General features: G+C 34.7%; 2 protein-coding genes across 3 annotated transcripts; both read right to left on the bottom strand.

The window, feature by feature from the left end:
• Window positions 1-6,279: 6,279 nt before the first annotated feature.
• LOC140975521 (pentatricopeptide repeat-containing protein At1g74850, chloroplastic) lies at window positions 6,280-11,480 on the bottom strand. The gene is made up of 4 exons (XM_073439264.1): window positions 9,585-11,480; window positions 7,515-7,829; window positions 7,328-7,435; window positions 6,280-7,014 (listed from the first exon to the last, which is right to left on the bottom strand). The coding sequence occupies exons 1-4, from the start codon at window positions 11,399-11,401 to the stop codon at window positions 6,681-6,683; spliced, it is 2,574 nt and encodes an 857-aa protein (XP_073295365.1). The 5' UTR covers window positions 11,402-11,480; the 3' UTR covers window positions 6,280-6,680.
• An 822-nt stretch (window positions 11,481-12,302) lies between these two features.
• LOC140975520 (uncharacterized) lies at window positions 12,303-25,883 on the bottom strand. 2 transcript variants are annotated; one of them, XM_073439262.1, is made up of 16 exons: window positions 25,709-25,883; window positions 23,969-24,480; window positions 23,789-23,874; window positions 23,166-23,320; window positions 22,741-22,805; window positions 22,385-22,579; window positions 21,936-21,990; window positions 21,255-21,458; window positions 20,996-21,129; window positions 20,565-20,754; window positions 20,429-20,488; window positions 20,096-20,353; window positions 13,637-13,895; window positions 13,353-13,558; window positions 13,190-13,240; window positions 12,303-12,985 (listed from the first exon to the last, which is right to left on the bottom strand). In XM_073439262.1, the coding sequence occupies exons 2-16, from the start codon at window positions 24,226-24,228 to the stop codon at window positions 12,695-12,697; spliced, it is 2,469 nt and encodes an 822-aa protein (XP_073295363.1). In that variant the 5' UTR covers window positions 24,229-24,480; window positions 25,709-25,883; the 3' UTR covers window positions 12,303-12,694. The 2 variants fall into 2 exon arrangements, with proteins under 2 accessions (XP_073295363.1, XP_073295364.1); XM_073439263.1 differs by lacking the exons at window positions 23,969-24,480; window positions 25,709-25,883 and having other exon boundaries at window positions 23,166-23,332; window positions 23,789-23,875.
• Between the last annotated feature and the right edge of the window lie 504 nt (window positions 25,884-26,387).

Genomic DNA, 26,387 nt, shown 5'->3' with positions numbered 1-26,387 from the left:
TTAAAAAAAATTTAAAATCATATTCTTTTTTTAAAATAAAATAAAACCCGCAACTGTTACTCGTATACTACTCATGTATTAGATAAATAGTTCTAAAAAAATATTGTATCTTAAAAAAAAGTAAAAATTTGTGGGAGACGGTCTCACGAATCGTATTTCGTGAGACGGATCTTTTATTTAAGTCATCCATGAAAAATTATTACTATTTATACTAAGAATATTACTTTTTATTGTGAATATCGGTAGGGTTGACCCGTCTCACAGATAAATATTTGTGAGATCGACCTACTCCTTAAAAAATTATTAATATTAATTATTTTTCCCAATTCAAATAATGAGAAATGATCATGATTTGTTAGTCAATAATGATTAAATCCAATAAAAGTTAAATTGTTTTACAAATTTTAGTTATTACAAACAATTATTGGGGATAATTTTAAATAGAAGTAAAAATATTCAAAAGTATACATGTTCTTAGTTAAGAACATAACATAATTTTGAGTAAGTTGTTTTAAAAATTAATATACAAAATTCGTATCTAAAATTAAATGACAGATATATATTCGAGTTATTCATTTCTTTGATGACACGTCGAGAAATATATTGTGAGATTATGATCTAGTACTTGTATGAAAATCTACAATTGATGTTAACAGTGTACCTTAAATATTTTAACCGTACGACAACTCGAACGTCATGTTTTAACGGTTTTCCGAATTGCGACAGTTATTATATGCTTCTTGTATGAAATTCATCAAATCAGAATATTTCTATAACTTTATATTTTTCTCTCTAATTTAGGAAACCAGATACTAAAAATTATATTATTTTGAAAATCAAAATTACTTGGCGAAAAAAGTACACTCAATAAATGCCAAACGCATTTACTGTATTGATAATATTTTTTTTGTCTAATATTTATTAAAATAAAATTCTTATTTTATTTGGAAACTTTATACGTGTGATGAATTTATCCACACAAAAATTTTTTTTTGAATAATTTTAGAAATTAAATGCACAAAATTCCATAGATCCCATATTCGACAAGATGATAAAGTGACGAACATTATCTTGTAAGGAACTGACACTTATTTTAAGGTTTTTAATTATTTTGTTCCTTTTAATATTATTGCAAATCAAGAAAAGTACCTAAAATAAATAAATATTTTAATTATTGGAACGTAAAATATTGCATATTCGTGTTTTATATACGATGAAAATTGTCTCGGCATTATCGATGTAATGTAATATTCAATTATGCTACCTATATGTATATATAGATTAACCACAAGAGGATAATAAATTTCGATTTCGGGTATATATGTTCTTAAATATATGTCGTAATTTGGAGAGCGGTTGAAACATGACGTTCAAATTGTCGTACAATTAAAATAGTTGAGTTATACTATCAACATCAGTTGCAGTTTTTCGTACAACTGCTCGTTACATGTAGATTAATCACAAGTGGATAATAAATTTTGATTTTGTGTACATTAAAACATATATTTTTTAAAAAAAACATTTGTGGTAAATTAACAAAATTTTGACTATGTCAATGGATTGAGATAAGAATTAATCTCGTCTTTTATTTTAAATTTTTTTTATAAATAATTTATATGTTATGAATAAAAATTTGTTTTCTCCCCTCTTAAATTTTTATTATTATTATTTTGAATTATATATCCTAAAATCTAAATTTCTGGATCCGTTATTGATGAATGAGTTTATGTTACACCAGAAATGCTACTCTTGATATACTTTTAATAGATTTGAAAATTTGATTATCTTGTTTCATATCGATGTACAATACTCCAGGTATAAAATAGAATCATATGCTCTTGATTGACGCACATTCTTGACATTTTAAATTTTTTAAAAAAAAATAAATAATTTTATTTTTAACACATAGTGGATGATGCCATTATCTTGTATCATTGTATGTAGGATCGAGGGTTTGCCGTTTTACCGAAAATTATAGTCAGTGGTAATGATGCAACTCAATTCTTTTAAACCACACAGCAACCCAAGAGCAATGATTCGATCATTCTACCCAGTATGTACAATTATTGCACATCAACAATCTTCCTTCCAATAATTGCACTCATTGTAATGAATAAGAATCGAACATACGATCTTGGCTCTGATATCAATTGTAAGACCAAGTGTTTGTCGCTTTACCAAAAGTTATAACTGATGATAATTGTACAATTCAAATATTTTAAACTGCATATCTGCCCGAACGCAAGAATTCAATCGCTCTATCTAGTAATAATAATTATTGCACCTCATCATTATTTATCCCCAAAAAAAAAATTAGTAACCTTAAGAAAAATAAAATGTAGTTTCTGTATTTTTCCCTTTTTCCTTGACCTAGAAGGTTATCTCAGTCTTTCGACATGTGAGGATTAAATTAACCAAACTTTATATTATTTATTTATTTATTTATTCTTCTTTATGATAATAATTGTAGGATGGGATTTAGCCCATAATATCTAAAAATATATAAAATAAATACTTTTTTTTAAAAAAAATCATAGATGAATTTAAAATTTTTATTTGAAATATAATTATCTGTTTGTCTTCTCTTTGTTAAATTTATTTTGTATAATTTAGCTTATGTTATTATATCTAATTTAACATTTTCATCATCATCTGTAATATATATCTACACTAATTAATCATTGTTAATTTTATAAATTATCGATTATTTGCATAATACATTATTTAACTCCAAAATAATTATATAAATAATGATCATCACAAAAAAGACGATTTTACAAGCACGTACCCTAACTATACAATCATGCAACATGTGCATGAACCCTTAGAGGATTCGTCGATATATTTTAAAAGAGTAGGTCTCTTGTGAGACGATCTCACGAATTTTGATCTGTGAGACGGGTCAACTCTACCAATATTCACAATAAAAAGTAATACTCTTAGCATAAAAAGTAATATTTTTTCATTGATGACCCAAATAAGAGATCCGTCTCACAAAATACGACCCGTGAGATCGTTTCACACAAGTTTTTGTCTTTTACAAAATTACCATCTTCAGACTAAAAAAGATCACGACCCAACAAAATATTAAAATATAAATTTCTAAAACACGAAAATAATAAAAACAAGTTTTTTACTTTGATAAATAATAAAAATACAAAAATTATTCAATAAAATTAACTAAATATAAAAAGAATAATATATTTATTTTATATAAATATTATTTATATGATAAAAAAACATTTTAAATCTTATATAGTACCTTAGAATTTGTTTTAACCCTTGCTTTTTTGGGTCCATTTTGGGAGGTGGTTAGGGTGCATATGGTGAAGAGATAAGCTAAAGATAAGGTATATTATCTAGATGTTGCCCCCACCAAATTTTTCCACTTTTCTTTGTTATTGTTGTTGTTTTTTAGTTGAGGTCGAGAATTATTATAATTGGATCTCAAACTCGAGAGTTCGTTATATATTTTAGACATAAAAATTTTTGTGAGACGATCTCACGGATCAATTTTGTGGTCGAATCTTTTATTTGGGTCATCCATGAAAAAGTATTACTTTTAAGCTAAGATTATTACTTTTTATTGTAAAAATCGATATGGTTGACCCGTCTCACAGATAAAGATTCGTGAGACCGTCTCACAAAAGACCAACTCGATTTTATATAGATCTTGGTGTCGGATGATTGCAAGTAATAAGTTAATTCAATATTATTATTATTATTATTATTATCATTATCGTCCAGCCTCCCAATAAATTAAATAATTCTTTTCCTTTCCAATTTGAAGGAAGAATAAAAAAATTCTAATTTGATTGCAACGGAAGCTTGTAAAAAATACAAATACCTTCGGCTACATTTGATAGGATATTAAATATTTTATATTTAATAATGACGAGTCATTATTATTCATGTCATCTAATGATTTAAATTAAATTATTCGATAACGATTTAATAATTTTATATCTCATAATATATTATATAGTTGGATAAAGATATCATATCTTCCAAATTTGGAAATTCTTGTCTTTTCTTAAATAAATTCAATTGAGAAAATGTTGAGATTACTTAAAATAAAAATGTATTATGTAAGATTTTCATTTTTCATATTATAAAAACGAATTTGCCTCAAATTTTGACAATAAAGTGTCGATAACTAGATTATGCCCCGAGTGATCTTCAAAGTGGATTGCAATAATAAAATTACTCTAGTCCTTTCATCTACACTTGGCCACGGGCCGTGTCAGGGTAAGACTCGGCGAGTTAGGGTCAGGAAAATTTTGATCATTTGTCGTAACTGTCTAGGACCGTTACTGGCCGAGTTCCATTTGGGTACGGGCTCGGGTCAGGTTAACCGTCGGGTCAATGTCCTGACCAACCCTTTTAAAAAATATATATTTGGTTGCGATAAAGCGGTCGAATTTTAACATCTTAGTGCGAGCTCCTCGGTACTGCATGTTCCGTTATTCAAAAGGATGCGCGGGGAAGGTAAAATATATTGTCCTAACGCACCACCTTTCACACAGATCTTCTTCATTCACGAGCTGAGGCGGGCAACCTAGCACGCCCACCTCGCAACTTAGTCAATAATTTCCTTCATTTTTATCAAATTCATCTAAAAATCAACTCTTTCAAATATTTCATTATCTCAACAAAAAAATCTATTATATTTTCTCAATAAAAAATATATTACATTTCAACTTTTAACATCTTTTATAAAAAAAATATATTGCATTTCATTATGTTCAATCATATTCACTCGTATTTCTTCCCGTCGTTCTGAATGTTTCTTCAGTTTCGTTTTTGTCTTTTTCGTCACTTTTAATATGTTGTGTTCGGCTAGTGGTTTTTTTTATCAATCATTGGCCATTAATTTTAAATACAAAAATTATTGTTCGACCCATCGGGTTAGGTTTTTCTACCCATAAATAGTAACCGGTCAGCCTTAGAGCGGTTTTGGTCACGATTCTAGGTCAAACACTTTGACCCAGTTAAACGGCTCGTTCATCATGGGCCGATTCCGTTTCGGGTCCGGGTCATACCCGACCCTTGACCAAAACTACTTACACCTTAGATTTGTCCATATAGTTGTCAATCTTTTTCTTGCATTCAAATTATTAGATTTAAGTATTCAATATCATGTACTATTTTAAGATATCAAGAACTCGTAAGATTTTAAATATTTAAGTTGTACTTTTCTCATTGGTTATAAATTTTGATGAGACGAAAAACAATCAATCAGACTAAACAGTAAATGACATGTATCGTTCACACATAAAAACGCAATATTAATCAAATATTTTTAAAATGGATGGCATACGTTGATTTCTTGATATTCGAATAAGGAGAAAGAAAGGCTACCATTCCCATTACCAATGGCATGTCTTTATTGACTTTATGAGCCTATGACATGTTTAGAAAACCATTGTCAAAAAGTCTATGATCCCTCTATCCTCTCTATATCCATTGGAGTTGGGCTCAATTCTTGTAAAAGTTGAAGAATAATTTATTATTGAAGATAGGAGATGATAGCATAGTTTATGTATTGAAGATGGAATCCCAAGATTCTACCAAATTTACAACTCACACTTGTCTGCCACAATAGATTAGATCCCTTTGACCACATATTTCATTCTATATTCCTCATTGAAATTCAAACCCCAACCTTAAACAAAGGGGAAACCTCAATTAAATGGTCTATTGTACTTTTTACCTCTTGATGAATTCACTCGAGTTTAAAGTGGACAAGGATGTGGTAACAATCAATACTTTCTCGCATGAAATCAAGCATTTTTTAGTAAGATTATATGTTGAAAACTAGATAACTACGATTACGACGGGCCGGCGTTAAACTAAAATATTATTGAAAAAAATTAGAAAGTATTTGAATATTGTAAGACGTGCTCATCACATTAATCAGATCTTAATGATAATATAATTAAAGATTGTTTGCTACTTTGTGAAGAGGATAAGATACGATAAAGCACATCTGGCTTCTACTAGATCAGGTAATATTTTAAACAAAGCAAATCATTAGACTTTAATATATTATCAGCTGTCAAAATCACATGTTTGTCAGGCTTAACCCATAGGAGGCATTGGTTCTCTGAAAAATGTATTAGATAATGTTGGCAATTTTACTCATTTACACTCTGTTTGGATACCATTAAAACAAAAGCAAGACACAACAAAACTAAAATCTTGAAGGTAATCATTTTCCTCAATTTTTAAATTGGTATCCAAACACAGTATCAAGAATCTGTTAACGAGTAATAATAGTGATTCTGAACATTATGCCCTTGTGTTCATCTTGCAGTTCCATTGTTGAATAAATATAACAAGTGTCACAGTGTATACATGTAGAAACACACCGACATATTCCGATTTCCTGGCACTAAACCAGATAACATATTTAGCTACAAGGAAAGCCAGTAGGCCCAGTACCTCGAAAACCCTTCACCAATAGAATATACATCTAGCAATGTTGTCGAGCAGCCTCGAAACGTTTCACATGTTGAGTTCTGATCGGTGTACAACACAAGCTCATCTTCCTCCGGAGTGGAACAATGGAGTTTACATCTTAGAAGATCCCTTGGTGCTCTAATTTCTTGCCGAGTACAGAGGAAGCAGTCCAAGGAGACAATGTGACCTGAATTCGAGCGAAAATTGTATATGTCCGTTCATACTCCACTGGCCATAAGTTCTGTGCTAGTTCTATGGCCTGTCTTATTGGTGTCGGAGCTATTTTGTTGTGTTCGGTTGACTGTAAAGGAACTTGTTCCTGGGAGGGGAAAAGGAGAGTTACCTAAACTAACTATGTCATCTAATTTCGAGTCTTCCGAAGATGGTTCTGTCTTCGAAAAAACACGCTTCAGCTGAGACTTTTGACAAATTATTCGCCCCTTATTCCACCCAGGAAAACAGAAGGATGATGACAAATCTTTCAGCAAGGAGTAAGCTGTCTTTGCAACAGGAAAGTCTCGTGTTATTGAGCTCTTCTCCATTTGACCCCGTCTGTGAATTAAGAAAGTAGAACATCTATCAAGAATATTTCGATAACTACCAAGTTTCTATTTCTTCTTTCACCACAAGGCATTGTAGCCACATAAAGAAGACACTCAGACAGTTTGGGCTCGACCAAAAAAAAATAAAAAAAAGAGCACAAGAAGGAAAGAAATATTAGAAAGTTAGGTGTCAAACTAATATTTAGCCAGATGATTTCCTGCTATGTTCAAGAAATATGATGTACCAAAGACATCCAGGATGCCTTCAACTCTTCCCAAGATATATATTAAATCCACAAATACGTGGAAGAAGAAATACTTACACCACGACAACAGAAAACAGTTGAGGCAGATCCTCCCCATTAATTACCAGATCTTGCAAACTGTTCAGCCATACTGATATTGCAGCGCATGCAGCTCCGGGCCACATTCTAAAGAAAGCATAAAAAATATAAAAATACATTCCATACTGAATATAAGAAATCAACCAAAGTGAAATGAGAACGATACCTGTGAACATCAATGGACCATATGAGTTTGTTTTTACGATATAGTTCAGGATACAGCCCCCTTTTTGTTGCTTCATTAAGCACTCTTGCGGCCCTTTCCTTCTGGCCCAAACACCAAAGAGCTTCTAGAATTGTGTTATAGAATCTGATTGCCAAACCGCATCCCTCAGAGTTGAGTTTGTCAAAGACATACTCTACCATTTGCCAATTACTGGCATCATCGTAGTCACCTTTGATCATCTGGCCAATGACCTGGTGAATATTAGAAACCCTGCTTGTCCGCATCTCATTTAGCAACCCATTGGCCTTGTCCCACCTGGAAAAAAAAATTCGAGACCTCAGACAAGTCTACCAAAATAGAAGGAACTAATCATTTATTAGATTTCTCAACAATTTCATAAATGCCAGATAAACCTTGTTCAATTTCCTATATCAACAATAAGCCAAAACATACACTATATCCAGGCACTGAAACTGAATTTTTAACATGCCAAGCATTCTATTGCACATCCAGTTCCCGGAAATGATAGTTTTACACAGCTTAGACTGCAAAGAAAAAAAAATTAAAAGCAACGTCGCTGTGTACGCTGTTCTGGTTCTTTATTAGTCGTCTGCTTAATTATTCTCCTTTCTAGTCACTTCAGATAAGAGATGCTTTTCGTAACCAGACGTTTTAGCAACTCCTCCTCACTCTTATGTTAATATCCACAAAATACAGACCCAAGAGATTATCTTTACCAGTACCTTCTTCAATGAGAGTGAATTAAAAGTTTGACTACCTCTATTCAATCCCAAGCATACATCATCATGCCCGGGAATCATCAAAAACTCCTCCACCCCAATGTAAAAAATCCAACATAATGTTGGATATGAGAAGAGAAAATTTTCCTTCAGTCCTTCTCTCATTCACCTTTAGACCTCATTTGCATCAACAATACTAACAAACTAAAGATCGGTAAGCAAATATGATAGGTTGATTAGGAGAGTTTAAAAGACTAGCTAGCATTGGTGATAGACGTCAAGGGAAGGCGGAAGTGAAGAAAATAGGGATGTAAAAGACTTGAGCTCAAGCCGTATTTCCAAAATTTTTTAGACTTAGTGTCATGAATCTTTAGATTCAAGCTCGAGCAACTCACAAAGTTTTATAAATGAACTAATTCAAAATTAAGTATAACCGAGGGCATTCTACACTATTTTAATGACAAAGTTGGAATATTTTTTAAAAACAAAGAAAAATGCATATGAACATGAATTTTAATATTTTATTAATATTCAAATATCATAATATTTCATCACTATATATCATATAGTACATATTTAAAATATAAATAAATAATAAAAGTAATAAAAAAACTTAGAAGCCAAATATGCATGCAATATTATTTTGAGCTCGAGACAAACGGCTGCAAGCTAACTTGACTGATATTACACCCCTAGGCAGCAAGGAGTATGTAGGTGAAGTAGACGCAATGGATTATGATTTATAATGTACACAAATATGGAGAGAAATCATTGATATTCATTCGCAACCACTTTTCAGATATTCATCAGTTTTCTTCCACCATTGCAAATCCTGAAATATATAACATCCTACATTATCTTACCTCAAGACTACCCACGATAAGCTGTAAGAACAGACAGCGACTCTATCAACTCATAGACCTATAAAAATCATCAGGTCAACAAGATTTTTATTTTCTATTATTAGAAACAATATTCTTAAAGGATTTCTCAGGGACCTAGGCTATATTTAACCTACAGGCAGGACATAACAAGAGAAAGTGGTGATTTTGTAAGGAAATAACCCTGAAATTGAAAACCTCCCAAAAGATGAGAGGACAATCAAGTTATCAATAAATTATTGTTCAACTAATCTAGAGATGGTTGCGGATGCCTCTATTTTCTTCTGTTTTCATTATTAGTTTTTCAAACGGGCACTATTCTTCCAAAAACAAAAGTGAACCTTCCAGATTAAGGATTCGAATGTTTCACTGTTATAAAGGCAACATAAAAATATAATGTGCATCTTGCGATGATTAAATTGATAGAATGCGTATTACCGAAGCCTTACCTGTCAGTTTTTGCATACACTGCCAGCATCATACAGTAGCACATGACACTTGGCTGTATACCCAACTGCTTAATCTCCTGAAACTGCGCCTCACTCTCATCAACAAGACCGGCAAAACAGTAGACACTCAAGACCGCCTCAAGGGTGCATTCATCAGGATCACAACTAACCTTTTCCATGTCAACGTAAGCCTTTATGGCCTCTTCAAATTGGCCTCCCTGCCTATAACCTTCTATCACACCATGAAATGAATCTCTATTTCTAGGAACACCCAACTCTACCATTCTCGACAAAATAGCTTCATTTTCCTTGTAAAGTCCACCTCTTGCAAAAGTATGAATGAAAGAATTGAAAGTATCAATTGTTGGCTTGCTTCCAATTTCATTCATTGTGTTAAACGCGACAAGAGCCTCCTCATACAATGCTGCCTGGCCATAAGCATCAATCACCCCAGTGTAAGCTTTGGAACTTGGTACCAATCCTTTCTCATTCATATGAAGCAAAATCCTTTTTGAATCCTCGTGAAGCCCTCCCTTCCCACAAGCATAAATCAATCCTTCATAAGTTTCCATATTTGGCTCCACATTCTCTTCCATCATATCATGAAACAATGTCACCACCTCCTTAAAATAGCCTCCTTCTCCAAACACCTTGATAAGTATGTTATAAGTGTCTGCGTCTGGTTCAGTATTACTCACCTTCATCTCGAGGAAAAGATCCCTCACCTCGTCATATCTCCGATTCTTCCCAAAGAGATTAAGTACAATACTATAAGTCCCCGCATTCGGCTTGCACCCAGCAGCCTGCATTTGCCTAAACACCCCCATGGCATCTTTTATGTTCCCCTTTCGTGAATAAGCCTCCAACAACACATTATAACTCATTATATCTGGCAAATTCCCACTTGTCTCCATCTCCCTAAGCAAATCCGAAACCTTCTCCAACCTCTCCAACTTCCCGAAAGTCTCAACCAAATAATTATAAGTCGTGATATCGGGTAAAACCCCACTCTCATTCATCGTTCTAAACACCATCTCGGCTTCATCTCCTAACCCTCTGTTAGCACAAGCACTCAACAATGTATTATAAGTAACCAAATCCGGCTGAACCCCCTCGTGCCGCATTTCCCCGAACAAACTCAACAACCCCTCCCATGAATATCCCCCTCGCGCACACGAGTTAATAACAGTATTATAAGTCAAAATATTGGGCAAAATTCTCTCGCTCTTCATTCTCTCAAGCAACTCCATGGCAGTCTCATACTGACCATTTCGACCATAAGCATTAATTATAGCAGTGTAAGAAAGCACAGTCCTTGGGATAGAATGAGTTACCATCTCATGAAAAATCTCCGCAGATTTATCGAGAAGACCTTCGCGGCCGAGTATCCCAATAACGAGGGAGTAAATATGTTCATTAGGTTTGCACCATATCTGGCGCTGCATGTATTTGAACAAACGAAGAGAACGCTGCCAATCGCTGCGGTGAGCGAATTCTCTAAAAACGTGAGAGAAATCGGAGAGGGAGAGCTTGTTCTTGAATGTATCGAGGCAGCGGGCTATGCTGCCTCGTGGAGGGAGGCTGGATAGCTTGTTGATTAGAGTTTCCACATCGTAACCGTACTTCCCTTTCTCGACGGTGACGCTTGGGTAACCGAGGACGAGTTCTTTAGATTTAACCTTGGAGACGACAGAGATGCTGCGGCGGAGGACCGGGCGTTGGCCGTGGCGAATGAATTTAGGGGCAAGGGGGAGTTTGGGAATGGGAGTGAGGATAGGGATGAGATTATGATGGTGGGGGAGGACTAGTTTGGTCATTTCGTGTCTTCACATGGAAATGGAAGAGAGGACGACTTCAGAGGTTTAAGCCGGTGGAAGAAGATGACACCTGCTATTTGATTTTTCAAGATATATACGAATTAAAAATTAATAATAATTAATCATAAATTTAAAATAGTGTGTGTTGTATATATTATCAAAAAATAAAATTTATATTGAAAATATACAATTATATTCTTTATAAAAACACATCGTAAGTTGAGACCGAGCATTTGGTCCAGTGGTCTCATCCGGGATTTCCTTGTGAACTGGCCGTGTTCGATCCCCGCCACTTAGATTAGGACTCTCAAAAAAAAAAAAAAAACACATCGTACGTCCTTTAGTCATAATTTTATCTCAACAAATGTATCTATGGTTACTTATTATTTAGTGTTTTATGCCATACTAGATGAATTTCATACAATAATCATCGTATCTCGAAACATCGAACGAGTTTTATATAAAGAATCGATGATATATATATATATATATATATATAGTACTCGATTCAATTTATTGAGATCACAAAAGTCTTTCCGTTTCGTCCACCGCTGCTCGTGCGGAGGCTTCCCTCTAAAACGTAACGCTCCCCTACCGATATATTTTTACTTCACACAGCTTCGATAATCCCGTTCATCTTCTGTGCAAGAAAGCTCGATCAGTGAGCTATTACGCACTTTTGAACCCAATCTGTCTTATTTGTGAAAAAATATTGTTTTTTATGTTAAAAATATTATTTTTAGTCGATTTATTTCAAATATAGACCCATTTTATTTTCTTTGAAATTAAGCAAATTATGTAGAACCTAGCTACAACAACTGAACGTGCAAAAAGAAAAGAATTCGAAACTATGTTCCTGCATAAAAAATTTCTAAAACAAAGTTATATAAAAAAAATGAAAAGATCATCCCAAGAACTGCGAAGCTTTACATTAAATTAACAGTACCATCATCCATATGTGTGATATTAATCATAGAAATTTAATCTCAATTAAGTGGTCATATGTCATGCTTAGATATAACAAAAAAAATTTCATTGCCTACCATATAAATGGAAGCTCGTCTACCTCAACCAGCAAGCAGCATATAATTTACATCAGAGGCCGACTCTGTTGCCCGTACCTGCACGTCGTCCATAGCCACCAGTTTATGGGATTATGTAACTTACGCCCAGGAGTCGCGCGCCATCCCAAGATCAATAGATACTTTCGTCCCTCGTAGTAAAAATTGGAGGTTGGATGGTACCGAGTACAGGCTCCACTGTTCGAGTGTGTTTTTACTATTAACCGTGTGATCAAATAAACAAATCAGGGAACGACCACATTATAAACCTTGCAAAGATGTCAGTCTCCAAGAACTCGATATGAGCAGCTCGTCCAATTATGGTATTCAAGTTCCGTCCTTGGAGAGAGATGTCGAAGTTGACGTCACAACGCATGAAGACACGGTGCTCAGAAGATGGGGCTCGTATTTGGTCCAAGCAATCGTTCAGCATCTCCAGGAAGATTTTGCCCTTTTTGGAGTAGTCTCCTGAAGATGCAGGGCACATTTCAATCCTAGCTGAATGGTATGGAACATAGCCATCCTACAAACATGAAACACGCCGGATTGTTATCTGTACTGTATGAAAAATGTGGTTTCGGGAATACAAAAATTGCGGAATGATTGGCAATGCCAACATAAGAATCTGGTTTGTTAAAGTTTAAAACACGGTCCTCGGATAGGTTTTTTTCTCAAATACGTTACAAGGATCCAATAACGAACTTGATTAAGTAGGATGTGAACTAACCTGCGGTGAAGACAACAGAATAATGCTTTTGAAGTTTTCCAAGGTTTTTTGCTGAGAAACAAGACAGAATTACGAACCTTTAGCCCAAACTTAAAATGATAGGACAATCTGTCAAATGGCAACTAAAAGATGTAAATGCGGAAGGTAAGAGCTCAACCAGTACCTTGCAGAGTTTGTACAAGAAGGTGTTTTGGAGATCAGGATCGTCAGTAAAAGTCAGTTGATGAATGCACTGTGTGCCCTTGAGCTTCTTCAAGAGCCACAAACCCCCATTAAATAAAGAGTTCGAACTATAAAGATAACCAAGATGTGGGCCAGAGACAGAAAGATATGTATGCAGGTATCTCAAATAAGGTTCCATAATGCTCTCTGCACGAGTAAATATGACAATCAGCAATGAGTATTATGCAGATTATAAGGTGCTGGTCTTTTGAGCCGGAGTTAAACCTGATAGCGCAGTTCTCAATATGATGTTTCCAATGGAATGACCAACAAAACTAAGCTTGATGGTCCTTAAGACTCCAGATCTAGACACCTTATCCATCTTCTTTTTTATAAAAGATACAACTTCTTGTGCAAGCCTTTGTCCCATTTCTCTAAAATCTCCAGATGTTTTCTCCTCATTAATCTCTGACATAAGAAACTCGGCCTTTGGGTCTATTAGAAGCCACTGATTTCTGACGAGCCGTAAATCCAGATGATGTCCCTGCAAATAGTATGAATCTTTCCAACCAATTAATATTTACCATGCTTCTTAAATGGCATAGAATTGTAATGCAAGACGTAACATGAAATAATATTCCTTCTTAAGAAGTCAAAACATGTAACATTAAGACAATTCAAACCGACATTTAAAGAAGTTAACTCCATGATTCAGAAATCTTTTATATTGTAACCTTTACGGTCATTAGCCAGTGTACAACATCTACCAAATTACAGGACAACTACATTGCAATCAATATATACATCTGATTGATAAATTAGCCAACACAATCATTGAACTCTAGAAAATAGAACCTAAAATCCTCAATCCCAAGGAACATATGTTTGTCACAAGAACACCAGATTCCGGAATCTACCATTCAGTGGATTATAGGAAATTTTAATATCACATACATGCTGGAATACATAAATAACTCTTATTGAAGTCAAGATAATTATAAAAATAATGACATTATTTTGAGGATAACTGAAGAAATAAATATGACACAAAGTTATGTATTGAAATATAGTAAAAGAAATCATAATCTACTCATCATGGTAATAAGCAAATCTAATATCTAACCTACAGATGCATATTAGCATGTATATCAATACAGTTACTTGCCATATACACATACAATAACTTTATTTATGAATAAAAATAATACAAAAGCACCCAAATGATTCCTAGTTTATACAGCTTCCTTCTCTTAAATCCAAGATATCATGGAAAACACAAATTAAATGTCAAGCAACCAGGATTCCTAATTTAAATGCCATTTCCGAGCAAATAAACATAGTGTGAATAGACAGAATACTCGGTAGATATGTGCATAAGAGTTAAGAACATTGTCTCAGTGGTATGAATAATATTTGTTCTTATTACTCATTATGATACAAAGTGTATCATTATATACACAACTAGCAATCCTAATTTACGTTGATTTTCCTTAATTATTTTCTACACAATAGGAACAAGATATTCTCAAATAATCTTGTCAAATTAACTTATTTTTTTTCTTTTTTCTCCACAATCCCCTCAAGTTGGTGCAAACATATCAATCATGCCCAACTTACTTGTGAATTCTTCAAACTTTGGTCGAAAGTGTCCTTTGGTTAAACAATCTGCAATCTGTTGCTCAAACGTAACAAAGGCATGCATATCACCCTACTTTCCAACTTTTCCTCGTGTGTCAATCTCCATATGCTTGGTTATGTCGCGCCGAGCTGGATTATTTGCAATGCTAATAGCTGACTTGCTGTCAAAGAACAGTTACATAGGCTTTTCTACTTCTATTTTCAATTCTTCAAGGACCATATTAAGCCATAGTAATCCAAAAACTCCATTCACCATAGCTTGATTCAGCTTCAGCACTACTCCTCACTACTACATTTTGTTTTTTACTCCTCCAAGTGACTAGGTTTTCCCACAAAAAAGTTCAGTACCCTGAAGTTGATCTTTTGTCTGTGGTTGATCCAGCCCAATGAGCGTCTGTAAATTACTCCACTAATCACTCTTCTTGAATAGTAATCCTTTCCCCGGAGTGTTCTTTAAGTGTCTCAAGATTTTGTAGACATCTTCCAAGTTTTCCTCATAAGGAGAGTGCATGAATTGGCTCACCATACTCACTGCGAAGGCAATATCAGATCGTGTGTTAGAAAGATAAATTAATTTTCCCACCAATCGTATATATCTCCCTGTATCAACATGAGTTCCTTCAATCACATTTCCCAATTTCAAGTTTGGATCTATAGGAGTATCACTAGTCTGCATCCATTCATCCCAGTTTCTTCAAGTAGATCCATGATATACTTTCTCTGTGAGACAGATATACTATTTCTCGATCTGACAACTACCATTTCCAGGAAATAACGCAAGGTACCGAAGTCCTTGACCTCAAACTCTGATGCAAGACTTCATTTCAGTCTTGTTATTTCACTATTGCTTCATGTTAAAATTATGTCATCAACAAACACAATTAGGACCGCCACTTTCCACCCTTGGTGAGCTTCACAAACATTGTGTGATATGATTGTCCCCGAGTATGGCCTTGTTTTTTTACCGACATGGAAAAAATTTCAAACCTTGCTCGTGGGGATTGTTCTAGTCCATGTAGTGACTCTTTTAATTTGCAAATTCTTCTTCCAAATTGATCCTCAAAACCAGGGGAAGCATTCATATATACTTCCTCTTCCAATTCTCCATTGAAAAAGCATTTTTTACATCCAATTGGCGTAGGGGTCAATCCAGGTTCGCAGTTAAAGAGAGTAAGATTCTACTATATTCAGATTTGCCACATGAGCAAAAGTTTCCTCAAAATCAATCCCATAGGTTTGAGTGAATCCCTTTGCAACAAGTTTGGCTTTATATCGCTCCAGTGACCCATCAGAGTTGAGTTTCACGTTGAATATAAAAAATTCTTCCAATAATTACGACCCTAATCTTTTCAAAAAAGCACGTACAGTACTTTTGTTACCCATTTGCAGCCTACTGTTTGCTTTCCTCTTGGCAACGAAACTATCTCCCATGTTTAATTCTTTTTTAAGGCGTGCATTTTCTCAATAAAAGCCTTCTTCCAATGTGGAACAGTTAGAGCCTCCAGTATAGACTTAAGAACATCCACACTGTGTAACTGGGAGATAAAGCTGGAATAGGACTTAGAAATATTCTTGTAGGATACATGGTCAGATAACGGATGATGAGTACATGATCTAATGCCCTTTCTAAGGGCGATGGGGAGATCTAGAGATGGCTCAGATCCATTACCTGGGCTTGGAGGAGTTGTGACATCGGATTCTTTTCTCTGTTCTGACTCATGGTTGTGTGGGATCATTGGATCTTTCCCACTCTGAGGTTGTCTTCTCGCGTAGACTTGACCAAACAGACGCTCATTATCACTCCTTGTTGCAGTGTCACTCTCAATGGTGCAACCTAACTCTGGTGTTTTTGTTGGTGGCTCTAGACTCATTTTTATGACATCAGAAGGGCTTCTATTAAGAGAATCAAAGCTAAGAAACGAGTTATCAAGTATATTTCCCCCTGAAGAGGAGTAAAACTGGCTTGAGACTCAAAGAAAGTTACATCCATTGACACGAAAAAGTTACTTCGTTCGAGGATCAAAGCATTTATATCTCTTCTTGGTAGAAGAATATCTGACAAAAACACTTTTCAATGCCGGGGATCCAATTTATCTCAATCATACACATGAACAACGGTTACGCATCCAAACACTCGAGTTTGTAAGTCAGAAGCTAAGTATGACAAAGGGTAGTAGTCTTTAAACATGAATAAAGGTGATCGAAAGGTTAAGGTTCTAGAAGGCATCCGATTAATCAAATAGTTGGCAGTTAGAATAGCTTCTCCCCACAAGTACTTAGGTACTCCAGTGGTGAACATGAGAGACCTAACTACTTCGAGGAGATGTCTATTTTTCTCTCAACCACCCCATTTTGTTGGGGGGTTCGTACACAAGAAGTTTTGAATTATCCCATTTTGCTGAAAAAATGCCTCTAGAACTTGATTAAAATACTCCTTCACATTATCAATCCTAAAAACTTGAATATTTTCTGAAATTGAGTTTGAACCATAGTATAAATAAATTTGAAAACATGTTCAGCTTCAGATTTTGCACTTAGCAAGTATACCCAGGTCATTCGTGTATGATCATCAATAAATGTGATAAACCACTTTTCCCCAAAACTGTTGGAATGTTAAATGGTCCCCAAACATCATTGTGAATAACGGGAAAAGGTGCAGAAGCTTGATAATGAATGTGCTGGAAAAGTGGCACGATGATGCTTAGAAAATTGACGCACTTCACACTTAAGTTCAAAAGAGTTTTTATTCTTAAATAGAGCTGGAAACACGTATCAAATATGACAAACTTGGGTGTCCTAATCTACGATGCCTTAACATTATATCATTGGTACTTGGATTTGGTTCAATGCTGGATTGTTGGGCTTGTTTATGTGAGTCAGACTTCTCAAAGTAGTAGAGTCCACCTTTCTACCTAGCACTGCCAATCATCACCCCCAAGTCCGAATTCTGAAATTTACGCAAATTTTGTGAGAATTTATCACAACAGCTAAGTTCTCTAGTTAACTGGCCGATCGACATTAAGTTATAAGAAAGATTAGGGACATGGAGAATGTTGTGCACAATCAATTTTTTTGAAATAGTGATGGATCATTTTCCTGCAATTGAGGATAAAGAGCCATTGGCTATCTTGATTTTTTTGTTTTATGCACATGGGGTATAAGATAAAAATAATCTAGATGAACATGTCATGTGGTCGATTGCTCCTGAATCTATTATCTATAGATCATCAAATAAGATAGATGTATCTAAGGCTCTATGTTGGAAGACGTTACCTTGTTGGGCTAATGAACTAGAGGATGACACAGAGGTGGGTTTTGAGAACTGCGTAGATTGGAAAAGTGTATACAATTGGTCCAATTTTTTTTTTACTAAAAGCAGGTGTTCAAGAGGTAACCTAGTTTCTTCTCCATATGTTTGATTTGCTATAAACTCTCGGCCCTTTAGCTTTGGAAACCTCGGCTTCCAATTTTGTGGTTTGCCATGGAGTTCCTAGCAAGTCTCCTGTGTGTGATTCAGTTTATGACAGTGCTCACACTTGATTCTTTTCCCTTTCTGCAATTGTCTAGGCTGCAGGTAGTTGGTTGTGTTTTTGGACGCCAAGGCTGACACTTCAATTGCAGACACATGCTTTCCACTCAACATTACCCGACGTCTACCCTCTTTTCTTCTTACTTCTGCAAAAAATTCGCACGGGATGGAAGGGGGTTCTTCCCCAGAATTCTGCCACGAATATCATCAAACTCTCAATTTAGTCCAGCAAGAAACACATATACACGATAATTTTACATGCGCTTCTGGTATTTTATATTGTCATTCTTGCATTCCCAAGATTATTCATAACACAAGTCTAGTTCCCGCCATAGTGCTCACATCTCATTGTAATAATCGATTACATTTCTTTCCCCATGCTTGGAATTCCACGACCTTGTTTATAGCTGAAAAATATGGGAGGAATTCTCCAAATCAGAATATGTCTCCCTCATAGCATCCCAAACGTCCTTTGCAGTAGGTTTTCCCTATGAAGGTTTCATGGTCAAACTTCTATGAGCTCCACTTTAATCTGTCTTCTCTTGTTCCTTCGTTTCTCCTGTCAAGTATCCTAGCCTTCGCCATTACCAATTTAACGGATTGGGCCCATTCCAGAAAATTTTTCCATTCGATTTATTAATGGTGAGCTGGACCGATGAGTGTTCAAGCCCATTAGGGTACAGGTCTTGTGATTCCCAACCACCACGTCTCTATGGACTTCCGAACTCAGTTCTTCTTTTGACCCAGACATTATCGCTCTTGTTCAGGGTCAGCTAGATGTCGGATTTGTTGCCCAAACGCGGTTGGTTGCCTCTTCAACGGGAATCAAGGGCGTCAAATTTTCCCCAGACACAGCGTTATCAAATGCTTACGGCTCTGATACCATGTGAACAGAAAGAATACTTGGAAGATATGCACATAAGAGTGAAGAACATTGTCTCAGTGATATGAATAATATTGTTCTTATCCTCATTATGATACAAAGTGCCTCATTATATACACAACTATCAATCCTAATTTATATTATTATTATCTACACAGTAGGAACAAGATATTCTCAAATAATCTAGTACAATTAACTTATTTTGTTTCTCTTTTCTCCACACATAGTCTAAGAAATTTAAGGAGCCAACGAACGAAGTAACAATCATGCTGAGTTTTGAAAATGAGTCTCTCATACTGTGTCTTTTTTGTGTTAATTCTTGGGAGAATCAAGTATCAATCACAACTTCATAAAAGTTGAGTGAACACATGAGAGCACAAATTTCAAGCGGAAAAGCAAACAGCACGTCGTGACTCAAATAATCTAGTACAATTAACTTATTTTGTTTCTCTTTTCTCCACACATAGTCTAAGAAATTTAAGGAGCCAACGAACGAAGTAACAATCATGCTGAGTTTTGAAAATGAGTCTCTCGTACTGTGTCTTTTTTGTGTTAATTCTTGGGAGAATCAATTATCAATCACAACTTCATAAAAGTTGAGTGAACACATTAGAGCACAAATTTCAAGCGGAAAAGCAAATAGCAAGTCGTGAGATAATAAACATAGATATCTTATAGTCAAAATAGAACATGCCTGGAAGCCATGGACAAATATTACGATCTTCAGAGTCCGACCATTTTGGCGAATGCTGGTGGCATTCGATAACTTGTCAGTATGGTCAGGCCCAAAACCACCAATCAAGCTATTTGTATCTTTCTGTTCCAGTTGACTGAAATAAGAATTTCCACTTGTTGAACGTAAAGGTGCACTAACAACTCGTTCAACTATGACAATAGGGATGCGTGATGGATCTCCAAATATATGCATGTCTTGAATAGACCGATTGTTGATCTGCAGAGGAGCAGTACCAGCTCAAGTTTAGGAAAACTAAAGGGGAACTATGTGGCACTGTCTAGGAGAACTCACCCTCATTTGTGCAATACTTCGCCTATGAAGCTCCGCTCTCATAGCTGCAGTATTTGCAGGCTGCACAAAAAACTGATTTAAATAGCTAGTTAAAAAAAATGATCTGAAAATCGACTAAAAGTGTTGGGGCGATTACATCGCTAGTTAACTTCCGTAAAACTGGCGCTTTACCACGTAATACATTATAAGAGGATTCATCTACCACACTGCTTATATACTGGTGAGGCATCTCGACCTTAGTGTAAACCATCCAGATTGACCATTCAGCTTTCCGATCACTGGCCCACTTGTTACGAAGAAATTCAAGAATCTTCTTTATGTTAGCCCTGAAAAAGAAAAGTATCAGTACTACCTCTAAAAAATCACAAGGTGAATCAGATAGATAAAAAATTTCAAGAGCATTCTTCAAAATATAATAGCTCTCACATCTTTCAATAAGCACTCTAACTAAGGGTGAGAGGGAGGAGAGCCATGATAAGGACAAAATATAGAAGACAAACATAGAAACAAGAATATCACAAAGATGCATCCATGTTGTTAGAAAAAGATCAGAGGATAAAAACAAACCTGTGAAAGTTCAAAAATATACTCCATAAGTAGAACAATTGATTGCCGATGGAATCAAATACCCTCAGTAGTTTATCCTCAGATAATGAATGGAGAAAAACATCAGTCTGAATATCAACTTCACTATTTGGTTTCTGTTCAAGGAATAAAAGCACCATTCTTGAAAAGGTTGCAAAAGAAAACAAAATACGAAAAAAATTTAATAGGCACAAAAGGAAAACAAAAGCAACAAAATGAATCGGCAAGATGAACAAAGCACCTCAGATACATTGCCATGTTTACTTGAAACTACTGTTAAAACTTCAGCACCTGCCATTGTCGAATCTGATGTTGGAGTGAAACCAAACAACTCATTAGAAGTAATATGTTTTATATCAATTGGTTGATTGATAGCATTGCTGATCTTTTGAAACTCTTCTGTTAGTACGTCACGGGCACTTGATAATGCTTTAACAAGCATAACCTGTTAAAAAAACGAAACATCAACAACTCACCAACACCAACAAATGCAAGATACTAGAAATTGAGGATGGTTCCGACTTCCAAGGCAACCCAAAATATTACAAAAAAACTTTGTATCTAGATGTGAAACAAAAATACAACAGAATTAGATAATGAATCGTCTAGATCACAAGTTATCAGAAGCATCCACATATAGAATTGATTATGGACATATAAATGAAGCCACTATCTAAGTCTGATAATTGTATGTTTAATGCTAAAAACACATCAGATTTAGGCTCATGACACATATGATATAATCATACATTATATCGACAGTTGTACTTATTTCAAATTGATGAACTATCGAGGACAATGAAAAAGAAGCCTGATGTGTGATGGGAAAAATGAGCGAATAAAAAAATCAACAATAAATTATCCAATTTTTTAGGAGCCAAGTAGAATTTCCAGCAAAACAGAAAGCCCAGAAGATACATACATGCTTGGACTTATTATTCTCTCCAATAATATCTTCTTCATTAGCTCGAGGGTCACTGAAAGACACAAAACAACTTCAATGAAATACATTTAGAAAACAAAAGATAATAACAATAAAAATAATGATAAACAGTTGATAAAACAATAATCACTTGTATCACAATCAATATTGATATCATCATAAGCAAAACTAACCCGAGTTGATCTTATTGTGATCTATGTAGGATTTCCTACCATATTTATCCCCAATGTGTTTTCTCGTTGATGATTGTATTAGGAACCAACTCAACCAAGAGGTATTAATAAGAATTATAATACTTGGAGCACCTTTCTCGTGGATGCAAGCCTCCTTGGTAGAGGTACGTGGATCTTGTGTTATATGTGTGTGTACTCTTCAGTATCTTCCAACTATTCAAAATTTAACCTCAAAAAATGGAAATTGTAACAAACCTGGGTACCTTCAGCGAGGAAGTGTAAACCCCATTTTTCAGCAGGCAGCCATGCACACTTACATCAACTAATGCAGCATGAAAAGCATCAAAATGAACTGGGCAATAAGCATGCAACCCCAAAAGTGCTTTAGGAGGGAGTCGAAATTCATGTATGGCAGCAGGGCATGAATCCAAACAAGCCTGAATATTGTACCTACAAATGTTTAAATAAAATTACTACAACCAAGAACATGAAATTTACTGAACTTTTGATATACTGACCCACTAGAGAAAGTGGAAAACAAAAAATAGAGTACATTAAAAAGAACATTATCATATGAACAACACCATAAACAAGAATTTTATTTCGTTTACCTGTTCTCCAACACGGGAGAGTACAAAAGTTCGAACTTCAGAATAACAGCAGATGAGGATGGACCCTGATAATAAAAATATCCATTAAGTTGGCAGGAAAAATACGCATGCTAACTCGAACTTGAATTTATGTTTGTGTTTAAACAAAAATAAAAGCAGGCATTCTGCTTTCCCAATTCAATCTCTTAAAAAGCTATACCAGAAAAGACCTTCACCAGTTTACATGTTCTACCCAACACCTAAGTTATATGCACCTGCAAGGCATGTGTTTGCTACTAGCATCTGTTATTAAATGCATTAATTCTTATTTAATTTTCATCGTCCACTCAAAGGATCAATTCCTACAAGTTTGATTCAGAAATAGGCATATTCTCTACATAAACAATGTGCTGCATGAAAATACTAGCAGAAAGGATAAAAATTACCTCAATACTGCTAAGAGATAAGTTAAAAGAGACCATCATTGACAAAAGAATATCCTGCCTCGCGTATCTGATTCGAAAAGGCTGTGTTGAAAAGCTGTGGTCAGTGTCATCAATTCTCCAGACTCCATACACATCTTCAGATCCCACATCAGGAGCTGTTCATAAAACTGAAAATTCATAAGCCTCTCCAACTCTTAGACATGCAAAAGAGTAGGTGATCAGTTAACATTACAACTCTGGTTGAAAAAGCTTCTGAGAGAGAAACAACAAGCAAATAAAGCAAGAAGTGTGGGATGGTTAAAAATATCTACTTCCACAAGGTGTGAAAGTTAATTCCGGAAACAATATACTGGCAGCACTCAGAATGAAAAATGACACTATCTGGCCAGGAATTTGTCTGTGGTCTCAGCATCAAGTAAATAGGGTTGCAATAGGAAACGACATGCATCAAAATGAGTTTGTGTACAAAAGATCCCTTTGTTGGGAAATAATGTGCTGCTTTTTTCTTTTTATCCAATTTCATAATTTGGAACAATAATGGTTAGCAGAACAACAAATAGCAGGATAATGGTACAGCTTAAAAAATAGGCTTTTGACAAATGAACAAGTTCAAGGATAATTACCTTCATATTGAACAACTCTTGCTGGAGTTCCCAGAGAACCATGTTCACTATCTTCCCATCTCATCGTAATGCGAATTTGATACCATCTAATAAATAAATATATATGAATGGAACGCATATGTTCAACCAACACAGCAAGCACACTCAATCGAATGGCAACAAAACTAATATTACACTTACCCTTGCTGAAATAAATCAAGGTTGTGAAACCGATGAATATAAACAGCAACCTCATAAACAGCCTCCAGCATTGGTAGTTTAAAATTTTCACTGTTAGGCTTGAGATTGTTCGGCTTCACTGATTGTTGCTTTTGTTGCTCAGGCAAGTGTACAAGGGGGAAAGGCTTTACATCAGCACTGTTCAAACGCTTGGGATTCAAAGATGCTGATTTATTAAAACCAGTAACAAACCATTTGAGACGTTGAAGTAACAATGACATTTATGATGAATCCTCTTCACACTTATAATTTGCATCCCTCCGATTCCTCGGGCCAAAAAAATTAATCTTTAATCAAACCAGGTTCAGCTTTTAAGGAAGAGGGATTGCAAAATTTCGACAGCATGGAAGTTTTGGGATTGATTTAGGTACTGGTGAAGAATACTTGCGGGAATTGATTTGAGAAATTGGTCAGGAAAATTTTCCGGTAGAAGTAGATCCCGTGCAAAAACCAACTCTTGCACCAAAGAAGTTCTACAACATGAAATACCATTAATCATAATCAAGAATATGAAGAGGTTAATATCTAATTTGATATTTGCAAGGCAACAATGAGTCGATGACACTGTTCAGGTACTTAGTCATTTAGCCGTCAAGAAACAGGTATCACGGAAAATGAATAGAATTAATAATAAAAAATCAGTAAATCCAGATTTCAGAGTGTTTTCTCCAAACATTTGAACTGGGACGGAACATTGGACAATTTTGACACAAATATGATATTCCAATACGCTTGCAAGTAGACTTCAAAACTTTCAATTTAAATTGGGACTTCGAAACATATTGATATATACATTATAATCTCCAAGGTTAAATTTTTCAAAAACAACCGAGAAAGAACTGAATAGTAGTTCCAATAAAAAGCAGGGCTGAATTACAAACAATCAGAAAAATATAGTACATGCTGACACATTACAAGATTTCAGGTTGCTTTTGTCAAGAGCATTGCATCATTAATAATGCCTCAATAAACAAAAATTATATCAGAATTTAAAGAGTTCAAAGTTTAAATCAAATTTTTATACAATTAAGCCTCAAACCACTACTCTCTTATTGTTGCCAAGCAGAATAACCCTGGAAATATTGCAAAGATCTCAAGTTTGTAAGCTGTCCCACAAACAAACAAAAAAAAAAGGAAAGAAAAAAAGAAAAACGTGCACTCATATTTCTACAAAGACAGTCTTTTTTGAGCATCCGAGCCAGTAGAATCTTTGATAATTTGAGTTTCAAATAGCATTGTACATCTTCATTGATGAATTACACTTCGATAATAATCCTAATAAACATATAATTTTCTTTTATAAAATTATTAGTTTTTATTGATTTTACTTCTCCTCTAACTGTGACTCCTCGAAGAATACGCATTGAAGGACTTAAATGAACTTTAAGTTCTCCAAAAGATAAACACTCAGAAAACCTAAAACCACATTGAAACAAGACTACCGCTTTGAATCATACATAATAAGCCCAAAATCCATTTAATTTCATCAAAGAAAGGAATTTTATACAAAACCCAAAAAATCCACACGAAGAAAAATTATAAATTGGAATGAACAAACTAACCCATGAGCGGCAAAAAACTCAAATAAGAATAACAGAACACAGACAAAACCCTATCGCGAGAAATACATAGATATTCACAGGGGCATTGTATCCCCATCCATTAATGTAGCATTGGGGTCTTGGAAATAAGATGCTAAACCTGGAAATTGGGGTTTCAGTTCATCCAAAATCGAGCGGTCAATTGGCAGTGTCAGTCGACTCGACGGCTGGTAAACTTGATCGTTAATCTCGTGGAGACAGCGACGGCGTGGGAAAGGAAACGGCAATTAGCGGCGGGATAGAGCAAAGGACAGGGGGAAGACACGGAATTTGATTATATTTATAAAGCAAATAAAAAATAATATTTTGGCTGCTGTTTATTATTAGGTAACTTAGTAAAAAAAATGGTAATTTTAGACTTTTAATTTGATCTATTTTATATTTTATTTATATAATTTGTCAAAGTTTACTCTCGTCCATTAATTTGAATTTTTTTGTTTGTCATTTTTTGGTCAAAAATCACTAACTCTTTCGAATATTTTTTCCCTATCATCGATGTTTTTCTACGTAGTTCGTGTAGCGAAAATAAATTCGTATTACATACATCAAAATAAAAATAAAGGAGAAAACAAATCAAAACGACAATTGATATTTCAAAATGAGAGGAAAAAAACTTGTTGTTTCTCTTTATTTTTGTTTATATATAATTTAATGTGTATAATATAAGTTTTATTTTTGCTACATGTTCCATATAGGAGAATATCAGTTCCAAATAAATAATATTTAATAAATTTAATGGTTTTGGGTGAAAAATATCAAAACAAAAAAAAAATCAATTT

The sequence above is a fragment of the Primulina huaijiensis genome, chromosome 4 (assembly GCF_012295235.1).
Source record: "Primulina huaijiensis isolate GDHJ02 chromosome 4, ASM1229523v2, whole genome shotgun sequence".
NCBI lineage: Eukaryota > Viridiplantae > Streptophyta > Magnoliopsida > Lamiales > Gesneriaceae > Primulina > Primulina huaijiensis.
Note: the sequence above shows the minus strand (reverse complement) of the source record. Positions and strands in the feature narration are given on the sequence as shown.

Coding starts and splice junctions, on each gene's coding strand:
- LOC140975521 (XM_073439264.1), bottom strand. CDS start 11,401: ATGACCAAACTAGTCCTCCCCCACCATCATAATCTCATCCCTATCCTC. Junction 7,830..9,584: donor GTGTATGCAAAAACTGACAG/GTAAGGCTTCGG, acceptor TTTTTTTTCCAG/GTGGGACAAGGCCAATGGGT. Junction 7,436..7,514: donor TGGTCCATTGATGTTCACAG/GTATCGTTCTCA, acceptor TGCTTTCTTTAG/AATGTGGCCCGGAGCTGCAT.
- LOC140975520 (XM_073439262.1), bottom strand. CDS start 24,228: ATGTCATTGTTACTTCAACGTCTCAAATGGTTTGTTACTGGTTTTAAT. Junction 21,459..21,935: donor AGAATAATAAGTCCAAGCAT/GTATGTATCTTC, acceptor TTTTTTTAACAG/GTTATGCTTGTTAAAGCATT. Junction 13,241..13,352: donor TCTTGTACAAACTCTGCAAG/GTACTGGTTGAG, acceptor CTTGTTTCTCAG/CAAAAAACCTTGGAAAACTT.